At 44.0% G+C, this 11,749-nt stretch overlaps 1 protein-coding gene across 2 annotated transcripts in view; it reads left to right on the top strand.

Moving 5' to 3' along the window:
• Positions 1-4,171: 4,171 nt before the first annotated feature.
• Positions 4,172-11,749, top strand: part of LOC112239600 (putative selection and upkeep of intraepithelial T-cells protein 1 homolog) — a 19,321-nt gene continuing 11,743 nt past the window's right edge. For both annotated transcript variants that reach the window (XM_042327975.1, XM_042327974.1), the window contains exon 1: positions 4,172-4,386. In XM_042327975.1, the coding sequence (XP_042183909.1) occupies positions 4,287-4,386 (100 nt within the window). In that variant the 5' untranslated portion in view covers positions 4,172-4,286. The remainder of the gene's footprint in view (positions 4,387-11,749) is intronic.

The following is an 11,749-nucleotide window of genomic DNA, read 5'->3' as shown; positions in this document are numbered from 1 at the left end:
CGGCCGGCTGAGAAAAAGCCTGGGCTCAAACCCAGAATCTCTGGTGGCACAGCTAGCTCTGCAATGCAGTGCCTTAGACCACTGCACCGCCCGGGAGGCAAGATGTGCTTTCTAAGCACTTTGACGCAGACCAGGAACACATCATTTCAGTTCAGAAGGCCTCCTACAGCCAAGGGGTTGATGATTCGGGCGGTACTGACCTGCTCCAAGTCACTGGACAAGCTCAACTTCGCAGCCAGTGGTAGACTGGACACTGGCAAGGCAAAGGAGGTTGGGTGGAAGGCAGTCTGGTCATATATCCTGGACGATCAGATCCAGATATTACACAGCTTACTGGAGACGGACACACTCTGATCCTGATCACCAACAGTCAGCTGCCGTCCAGGGGCTCAGTCGGTCGCTGACTAAAGGAAACAAGGTCTCCTCGAGGATTCCGACACCATCCGCTGCTACTGGTACATGTGCGGTGAGTCAGACAGGTATGAGTCGAAGCCCACCTCCTCCCCCCTACCCAAGGCAGGCCCGTTCTGTACCCCCTCTTCCTTCCCCATCGGATTCCATCACCACCACCATCTTCTTGGGCAGCTTGATAGTGAGAGATATTGGACTGCCTGCAGCCTCACCAAGGTCCACTGCCACCCAGGCGCCCGTATCCAAGACATCTACTCCCTTCTACCCACAGTTCTAGACAACTATTCGAATATTGGCACCATTGTCACTCACGTTGGATTTAACAACATTCGCTTTCAGCAATCTGAGGAACTGAAGAAGGACTACAACATTCTCTATACATGGTTATAGAATATACAGGAAAGATATACATTCTAATGGAGGACTACAACATTCTCTATACATGGTTATAGAATATACAGGAAAGATATAAATTATATTGGAGGAGGTGTTGCCATGTATGTCCAGAGTCATATTCCTGTTAGGCTGAGAGAGGATCTCATGTCAGATGATGTGGAAGTAATATGGCTACAGGTTCATCTACTTAAAGCCTTGTAGGAAGTTTCTATAGACCACCATTTGATAAAAGTCCGTATTTAGACTATATGTGTGAAATGTTGGAAAAGATATGTGATCAACAAAGAGAGATATTTTCTAGGTGACCTAAATATTGACTGGTTGTAGACAAGCTCCCCACTCAATAAGAAGCTGCAAGTAACCAGTGCCTAGATTCTAGTTAAAGTTATCAGTCATTTACATACAGAACAGGAACTAAATCATCCACCTGTATTGATCAGATATTTACTACAGAAATCTGCTCTAAATCTATATCCACACATCATAATATAATAGCCATATCTTGAAAACCAATGTTCCAAAGACTGGACCTAAAATTGTGTATAAACGATCATACAAGACCTTTTGCAATGAATGTCATGTCGAAGATGTGAGAAATATTTGTTGGTCTGATGTGTGAGGAACATCCGGACGCTGCACTTGAAGCAACTGAAACTGCTTCTTCTGGTTACTGATCATCATGAAACTAACTGTTAGAACTTCCAAATCCCCACAGATAGATTATGAACTGAAAAACTGTATGGCTGAGAGGGATGAGGCAGAGGGAATAGCAGATAAGTCTACCAACACAGCAGACTGGAAAACAGACAGTAAATTGAGAAATCAGGAAACTAAACTAAACAAAAAGAAGAAGAAACTAAACTATGTAACAAAGATAAATTAAATATAGAATGACAGTAAGAAGAAACTAATAATGTGTAACAGGCTCTGAATGAAATTCCAGGCCAAAGGACAGACTCGGCTCATTGGGGGGGAGGAGGTACAGAACGGGCCTGGGGGGGAGGAGGTACAGAACGGGCCTTGGGGGAGGAGCTACTGTACGGGCCTTGGGGGGAAGAGGTACAGAACGGGCCTTGGGCAGGGGGAGGAGGTACAGAACGGGCCTTGGGGGGGCAGAGGTACAGAATGGGCCTTGGGGGAAGGAGGTACAGAACGGGCCTTGGGCAGGGGGAGGAACAGAACGGGCCTTGGGGGAGGAGGTACAGAACGGGCCTTGGGGGGGAGGAGGTACAGAACGGGCCTTGGGGGAGGAGGTACAGAACGGGCCTTGGGGGGGTAGGAGGTACAGAACGGGCCTTGGTGGGGAGGAGGTACAGAATGGGCCTTGGGGGAGGAGGTACAGAACGGGCCTTGGGCAGGGGGAGGAGGTACAGAACGGGCCTTGGGGGAGGAGGTACAGAACGGGCCTTGGGAAGGGGGAGGAGGTACAGAATGGGCCTTGGGGGGGGTACAGAAAGGGCCTTGGGGGGGAGGAGGTACAGAACGGGCCTTGGGGGAGGGGGCAGAGGTACAGAACGGGCCTTGGGGGGAGGAGGTACAGAACGGGCCTTGGGCAGGGGGAGGAGGTACAGAACGGGCCTTGGGCAGGGGGAGGAGGTACAGAATGGGCCTTGGGGGGAAGGAGGTACAGAACGGGCCTTGGGGGGGGAGAGGTACAGAACGGGCCTTGGGGGAGGAGGTACAGAACGGGCCTTGGGGAGGGAGGAGGAAGAGAACGGGCCTGGAGGGGAGGAGGTACAGAACGGGCCTGGAGGGGAGGAGGTACAGAACGGGCCTTTGGGGGAGGAGGTACAGAACGGGCCTTGGGGGGAGGAGGTACAGAACGGGCCTTGGGGGGGAGGAGGTACAGAACGGGCCTGGGGGGAGGAGGTACAGAACGGGCCTTGGGGGGAGGTACAGAACGGGCCTTGGGGGAGGAGGTACAGAACGGGCCTTGGGGGAGGAGCTACTGTACGGGCCTTGGGGGAAGAGGTACAGAATGGGCCTTGGGCAGGGGGAGGAGGTACAGAACGGGCCTTGGGGGGCAGAGGTACAGAACGGGCCTTGGGGGAGGAGGTACAGAACGGGCCTTGGGCAGGGGGAGGTACAGAACGGGCCTTGGGGGGAGGAGGTACAGAACGGGCCTTGGGGGGAGGAGGTACAGAACGGGCCTTGGGGGGGAGGAGGTACAGAACGGGCCTTGGGCAGGGGGAGGTACAGAACGGGCCTTGGGGGAGGAGGTACAGAACGGGCCTTGGGGGGGGAGGGGGAGGTACAGAACGGGCCTTGGGGGAGGAGGTACAGAACGGGCCTTGGGGGGTAGGAGGTACAGAACGGGCCTTGGTGGGGAGGAGGTACAGAATGGGCCTTGGGGGAGGAGGTACAGAACGGGCCTTGGGAAGGGGGAGGAGGTACAGAATGGGCCTTGGGGGGGGAGGTACAGAAAGGGCCTTGGGGGGGGAGGTACAGAACGGGCCTTGGGGGAGGAAGTACAGAAAGGGCCTTGGGGGAGGAGGTACAGAACGGGCCTGGGGGGAGGAGGTACAGAACGGGCCTTGGGGGAGGAGGTACAGAACGGGCCTTGGGGGGGGAGGAGGAGGTACAGAACGGGCCTTGGGCAGGGGGAGGTACAGAACGGGCCTTGGGGGAGGAGGTACAGAACGGGCCTTGGGGGAGGAGGTACAGAACGGGCCTTGGGGGAGGGGGAGGTACAGAACGGGCCTTTGGGGGAGGAGGTACAGAACGGGCCTTGGGGGAGGAGGTACAGAACGGGCCTTGGGGGAGGAGGTACAGAACGGGCCTGGGGGAGGAGGTACAGAACGGGCCTTGGGGGAGGAGGTACAGAACGGGCCTTGGGGGGAGGAGGTACAGAACGGGCCTTGGGCAGGGGGAGGTACAGAACGGGCCTTGGGGGAGGAGGTACAGAACGGGCCTTGGGGGAGGAGGTACAGAACGGGCCTTGTGGGGAGGAGGTACAGAACGGGCCTTGGGGGTAGGAGGTACAGAACGGGCCTTGGTGCGGAGGAGGTACAGAATGGGCCTTGGGGGAGGAGGTACAGAATGGGCCTTGGGGGAGGAGGTACAGAACGGGCCTTGGGAAGGGGGAGGAGGTACAGAATGGGCCTTGGGGGAGGTACAGAAAGGGCCTTGGGGGGGGGAGGTACAGAACGGGCCTTGGGGGGGAGGAGGAGGTACAGAAAGGGCCTTGGGAAGGGGGAGGAGGTACAGAATGGGCCTTGGGGGGGGGGGGGTACAGAACGGGCCTTGGGGGGGTAGGAGGTACAGAACGGGCCTTGGGGGGGAGGAGGTATGAACAGAATAACATGAAAATATACTGAACATTATAAACAGAATAACATGAAAATATACTGTGTATTTTCTTTCATCTCTCTCTCCTTTTTTCTCCAACAGTGTGTATTCCATTCCCATCTCCAGGTCAGATTCTTTCTTCAACTGCAGTTCCAACTCCCATTCCATCTCCAGCAGTCCCAGTGTTGTCCATGTCTCTACCCAGGCTGCTGTGTAGTCTACTGGTGGGGTCTCCCTACCTGCTGGTGACCATCATACTGCTGGTGAAAGGCTGCAGGAGCAGGACTCAAGGTGAGATCCTCAGTTTATACAGGATCACCTCATTCCAATAAAATACCTGTTGTATATCAGAAGTATTATATCACAATGACTGACAATACTGCAGTAGCTCTGATTGAACCATGTTGTAAAGTGTTGATAACTGTATCTCTGATTGAACCATGTTGTAAAGTGTTGATAACTGTATCTCTGATTGAACCATGTTGTAATGTGTTGATAACTGTATCTCTGATTGAACCATGTTGTAAAGTGTTGATAACTGTATCTCTGATTGAACCATGTTGTAAAGTGTTGATAACTGTATGTTTAGGGGAAACCTCTACCTTACAACACAACAGCTGCAGGGGCACAATATGGTTTTCTGAACACAGTGTGTACTATATTATGTTACCTTCTTGTAGAAGGAGAAAGTAGGTTGAATTAGAGTCAACTACGACAATATGGTATTCTGATCAGTGTGTACTATATTATGTTACTTCTTAGTAGAAGTAGACAGTAGGATGGATTAGAGTCAACTAACAAAATATGTCACTATGAATAAAACAAATTTACCTTTATTTAACAAGTCAGTTTAAGAACAAATTCTTATTTTCAATGACGGCCTAGGAACTGTACCTTACGATTATTTGAGAACAAAAGCATACCAGCCCACTAGACAATTCATTACAAACAGTAACCAGGCAAGTAGAACAGTTACACAAGCCAGAAATAGAGATTAAATGAACACCTTACCTTTAATGATATTCATATGGTTGCACTCAGCAGACATTAATTTACTCAATAAATGTTCCTTTTGGTCGATAAAGTCTCTTTATATCGAAAAACCTCTGTTTTGTTTGCGCGTTTTCTACAGTAATCGACATGCTCAAACACAGTCAAAACAGGAAGATAAAAAAATCTAAATTGTATCCGTAAAGTTCATAGAAACATGTCAAATGATGTTTATATTCAATCCTCAGGTTGTTTTTAGCCTAAATAATCGCTAATATTTCAACCGGACAATAACGTCGTCAATTTAAAAGGTAAACAAGAAAGGCTATCTCTCTGTCGCGAATGAAAAAGCTCAGTGACACTTTTGGGTCCAGTCATTCCGACTGCTCTTAATCCCTCATTTTTCAGAATATAAGACTAAAACAATTTATAAAGACTGTTGACATCTAGTGGAAGGCATAGGAACTGCAAATGGAGTCCTAAGTCAATGGATACAGTAATGGCATTGTCACGCCTTGGTCTTAGTGTTTTGTGTTTTCGTTATATATTTTGGTCAGGCCAGGGTGTGACATGGGTTTACGTGTTGTGTTTCACATTGGGGTTTTATAGGATTGGGACTGCTATGATTAGGGGTGTGTCTAGTTAGGTTTGGGCTGCCTGAGGCGGTTCTCGATCAGAGTCAGGTGTTTCTTGTTGCCTCTGATTGGGAACCGTATTTAGGTAGCCTGAGTTTCACTTTGTATTTCGTGGGTGATTGTTCCTGTCTCTGTGTAGTTTCACCAGATAGGCTGTAGTTAGGTTTCACGTTCCGTTTGTTGTTTTGTATTTATAAGTTATTTCATGTATCGTCACTTTTTTCATTAAAGACATGAGTAACCACCACGCTGCATTTCGGTCCGACTCTCCTTCAACAAACGAAGAACGCCGTTACAGGCATTGAATAGAAAACTACAAAACCCCCCAAAAAACTACTTCCTGAATGGATTTTTCTCAGGTTTTACACTAATTTAACCTCTCTAGGGTTAGCGTCCCACCTCATCAACAGCCAGTGATACTACAGGGCGCCATATTCAAAACAACAGAGATCCCATAATTTACATTCCTCAAACATACAAGTATTTTACACCATTTTAAAGACTTGTTGTAAATCCAGCCAAAGTGTCCGATTTCAAAAAGGTTCTACGATGAAAGCACACCAAACGACTATGTTAGGTATGAGCCAAGTCACAGAAAAAGACAGCCATGTTTCCAGCTAAAGAGAGCATTAACAAAAAGCAGAAAAATAGATAAAATGAATCACTAACCTTTGATAATCTTCATCAGATGACACTCATAGGACTTCATGTTACACAATACATGTATTTTATGTTCGGTAAAGTTCATATTTATATGAAAAAATCTGAGTTTAGGCTAGACGCTACTGAATAACTTGGCAAAAAGCCTGAGAAAATGCATAGCGCCACATTAAAATGAATGACTATGAAAATTACTATAAAATCAAATAGTGAATAGTTTCATTAACTTCTTGATACCACCCGCCCTGCATGCGGGAGCGTAATCATAACCTCAAACTAATTAGCATTAGTTATATCCTTTCTGTTCGGCCCCGTCCGGAGGTCTCATCGGATGGGGCCACAGTGTCTCCTGACCCCTCCTGTCTCAGCCTCCAGTATTTATGCTGCTGTAGTTTGTGTCGGGGGGCTAGGGTCAGTTTGTTATATCTGGAGTACTTCTTCTGTCTTATCCGGTGTACTGTGTGAATTTAAAACTTCTTGTGACTAGCAATCCCGGATCCGGGAGCGTAATCATCGCCTCAAACGAATTAGCATAACGCAGCGGACATAAATATCCCTAGAAAATTTTCCTATTCATGAAAATCACATATGAAATATATTGAGACACAGCTTAGCCTTTTGTTAATCACACTGTCATCTAAGATTTTCAAAATATGCTTTGCAGCCAACGCTAGACAAGCATTTGTGTAAGTTTATCATGGCATAATGCTATGCTAGGCTCTGCTAGCATCAGGCAACATTTTCACGAAAGTAAGAAAAGCAATCAAATTAAATCATTTAATTTGAAGAATTTCTGATGTTTTCACTCAGGAGACCCTCAGTTAGATAGCAAATGTTCCTTTTTTCCAAAAATATTATTTTTGTAGGCGAAATAGCTCCCGTTTGTTCTTCACGTTTGGCTGAGAAATCGACCGGAAAATGCACTACAACGCCATTTTTTCTCCAAATTAGCTCCATAACATCGACAGAAACATGGCAAACGTTGTTTAGAATTCATCCTCAAGGTGGTTTCACTATTCGATAATATATCCGTCGGGACAATTGGTCTCTCATTAGCAGCGATTGGAATAATGGCTACCTCAGTACTTTAAGCAAGATTTTCTGCGGGAGCCATCATGTGACCACTTGCTCAATATGGTCCCTTACGGCTATTCTTCAACATAAATGCGTAAAAAGACGTCACAATGCTGTAGACACCTTGGGAAATCCGTAGAAAGCGTAAGCTCATTCGTAGCCCATTCACAGCCATATAAGGAGTCATTGGCATGCAGGGCTTTCAAAATACGGGGCACTTACTGGTTGGATTTTTATCTGGGTTTCACAGACAATACCTTTGCACTTTTGGAAATGTCAGAGTGTTTTCTATCCAAAGCTGTCAATTATATGCATAGTTGAGCATCTTTTTATGACAAAATATCTTGTTTAAAACGGGAACGTTTTTCATCCAAAAATTAAAATATCACCCCCTAGTCGTAAAAGGTTATTAATAGTCGAGCAGCATCTTGTCGTGACAAAATATCCCATTTAAAACGGGAACGTTTTTTTATCCAAAAATGAAAATACTGCCCCCTAGTTACAAAAGGTTACATCACACATGAAAGATATCAAATTAAAGCTACACATGTCAGAATTCAAATGGACTTTTCAGGAAAAGCTTACAATTATCTGAGCATAGCACCATTGTAAACAAAAGAGAGAAAACATTTCAACCCTGCAGGAGTGACACAAAACGCAGACTAAAAATATAATTCATGCCTTACCTTTGACGAGCTTCTCCTGTTGGCACTCCAATACCAATCTAACAGCAGCATGGTAGAGTGTCTAGTGTTGATATACAGTGATGTGTTGGTTACCAATCTAACAGCAGCATGGTAGAGTGTCTAGTGTTGATATACAGTGATGTGTTGGTTACCAATCTAACAGCAGCATGGTAGAGTGTCTAGTGTTGATATACAGTGATGTGTTGGTTACCATAAACATACCATTATTAGTGACCAGTGTTCCATTATTAGTGACCAGTGTTCCATTATTAGTGACCAGTGTTCCATTATTAGTGACCAGTGTTCCATTATTAGTGACCAGTGTTCCATTATTAGTGACCAGTGACCAGTGTTCCATTATTAGTGACCAGTGTTCCATTATTAGTGACCAGTGTTCCATTATTAGTGACCAGTGTTCCATTATTAGTGACCAGTGTTCCATTATTGTGACCAGTGTTCCATTATTAGTGACCAGTGTTCCATTATTAGTGACCAGTGTTCCATTATTAGTGACCAGTGTTCCATTATTAGTGACCAGTGTTCCATTATTAGTGACCAGTGTTCCATTATTAGTGACCAGTGTTCCATTATTAGTGACCAGTGTTCCATTATTAGTGACCAGTGTTCCATTATTAGTGACCAGTGTTCCATTATTAGTGACCAAACATCAGACCAGTGTTCCATTATTAGTGACCAGTGTTCCATTATGTGACCAGTGTTCCATTATTAGTAATATGTCCAATATGTCCCATAAACATCAGACCAGTGTTCCATTATTAGTGACCAGTGTTCCATTATTAGTGACCAGTGTTCCATTATTAGTGACCAGTGTTCCATTATTAGTAATATGTCCAATATGTCCCATAAACATCAGACCAGTGTTCCATTATTAGTGACCAGTGTTCCATGTTCCATTATTAGTGACCAGTGTTCCCATTAACATAGTGTTCCAATATGTTCCATATGTCCCATAAACATCAGACCAGTGTTCCATTATTAGTGACCAGTGTTCCATTATTAGTAATATGAATATGTCCAGACCAGTGTTCCATTATTAGTGACCAGTGTTCCATTATTAGTAATATGTCCAATATGTCCCATAAACATCAGACCAGTGTTCCATTATTAGTAATATGACCAGTGTTCCAATATGTCCCATAAACATCAGACCAGTGTTCCATTATTAGTGACCAGTGTTCCATTATTAGTGACCAGTGTTCCATTATTAGTAATATGTCCAATATGTCCCATAAACATCAGACCAGTGTTCCATTATTAGTGACCAGTGTTCCATTATTAGTGACCAGTGTTCCATTATTAGTAATATGTCAATATGTCCCATAAACATCACAAATGGTCCTTTCCTTTCCTTTTGTTCAATAATTCCGTCAAAATGAGATTATTTGCGTTTGATCCAGAAAAACACTGGTTGCAACTTGCTCAAACATGACGACAAAATATATCAAAGGTTACCTTTAAACTTTGCCAAAAAATGTCAAACTACTTATGTAATACAACTTTAGGTATTTTTTAACGTTAATAATCGATAAAATTGAAGACTGGATGATATGTGTTCAATACAGGATAAAAAATATATGTAGCATGCCTTCTGTTAGATTGAAGCGCATGTCTAGGACACCAGGAGTGCCTCGACTTCAAGATGGCCGTATTTCTTCATTACACAAAGGAATAACCTCAACCTATTTCTCACGACTGTTGACATCCAGTGGAAGCCATAGGAACTGCAAGCAAGTTGCTTAGAAATCTGGTTTCCCAATGAAAAGGCATTGACAAGACAGTGACCTCAAAAACAAAAAAGATCTGAATGGTTTGTCCTCTGGGTTTCGCCTGCTCACAGACATGATTCAAACAGTTTTAGAAACTTCAGTGTTTTCTATCCAAATCTACTAATAATATGATTATCTTAACTCCTGGGGATGAGTAACTGGCAGTTGAATTTGGGTATGTTTTTCATCCAAACGTGAAAATGCTGCCCCCTACCCTAGAGAAGTTAAGCTAAGCAAGTAATTCATATCAGCTATGTTTTTAAAAAGGGAGTGAGGCTGAATAAACTGTTTCTCTGCCAGACAAGGCTACACTGATAACCTAGAGAAGTTAACAGTTTTGGAAACTTTAGAGTGTTTTCTATCCAAATCTACCAGTTATATGCATATCATATCTTCTGGGCCCGAGAATCCAAAATTCTAAATGCTGCCCCCTACCCTAGTGAAGTTAAGTGTCTTTTTCAGGGCAGAACGACAGATTTTTACCTTGTCAGCTTGGGGATTTAATATTGCAACCTTGCAGTTTCTAGTCCAACACTCTAACCACTAGGCTACCTGCATTTAGAAGTAAATAGCCTTGGTATTGACAAGGAGTAAATATCACAGGTATTGATGAATAGCCAAGGTATTGATAAGGAGTTATTATCCCGTGTATTTATAAGGATTAAATAACCCAGGTATTGATAAGGAGTAACTAGCCCTGGTATTGACAAGGAGTAACTAGCACTGGTATTGATAAGGAGTAAATATCCCAGGTATTGTTAAGTAGTAAAAAGCCCAGGTATTGATAAGCAGTAAAAAGCCCAGGTATTGATGAGGACTAAAAGCCCAGGTATTGATGAGGACTAAATAGCCCAGGTATTGATGAGGACTAAATAGCCCAGGTGTTGATAAGGATTAAATAGCCAAGGTATTGATAATGAGGAAAAAGTCCAAGTTTTGATATGGGGGAGCTGGACATAAGGAGTAAATAGCCCAGATGTTGATAAGGAGTGTTGATAAGGAGTAAATTGTCCTGGTATTGATAAGAATTAAATAGACCAGGTATTGATAAATAGTTAATAGCCCTGTTATTAATAAATTATTGATAAATAGTTAATAGCCCTGTTATTGATAAATAGTAAATAGTCCTGGTTTAATAAATGGTAAAAAGCCCTGGCATTGATAAGGAGTAAATTGCCGTGGTATTGATAAAATGGTAAATAACCCTGGTATTGATAAGGGAGAACTGGACATAAGCAGGAGCCTCATTGGAACTAATTTGATAGAATTCTGAGTAGCACAGAATTGACTAGTAAAACATCTGATATGATTTACATTTATAAGTGGTTCTGTATTGGATAAGTAAATACATGGCCACACTGATGAACTACTTCTGTGTTGAACAGGTGATCGTGTTGAAGAAGAGTGAGGCTGAGATCACCTGATCACCATAACAACCATCAGAATGGAACTCATGGAATTCTAATATAGAACTGTGAGTCACAATGCTGTATGTTGTTACATTGTAGCTCCACCTGCTGGAACAATAGTGGCATTTGATCAAATGTGATCTATTAACTGATACATGTATTATTCTGATTGGAATGTGTTTTAATATAATGTGTGTTGTATTATTCATTCAGCAGCTGTCCTTTAACATCAGTCATATACTGGTCATATACTGTATAGCATTATGGTTGATACATTGTAAATGCCTTCACTTTTCATGTCTATACAGATCAACTGATAGGTGTTGTGGTTCAGGCATTATTGTTACAGGTTCAGTATAATGTTATACCGTTACATGTTACAGAGATAGAAACATACAGGAGAGGAGAATTCA

Source organism: Oncorhynchus tshawytscha, linkage group LG10 (genome assembly GCF_018296145.1).
Source record: "Oncorhynchus tshawytscha isolate Ot180627B linkage group LG10, Otsh_v2.0, whole genome shotgun sequence".
In the NCBI taxonomy this organism is placed as follows: Eukaryota; Metazoa; Chordata; class Actinopteri; order Salmoniformes; family Salmonidae; genus Oncorhynchus; species Oncorhynchus tshawytscha.
The sequence above is the reverse complement of the archived record's forward strand: the minus strand, read 5'-3'. Positions and strand labels throughout refer to the sequence as shown.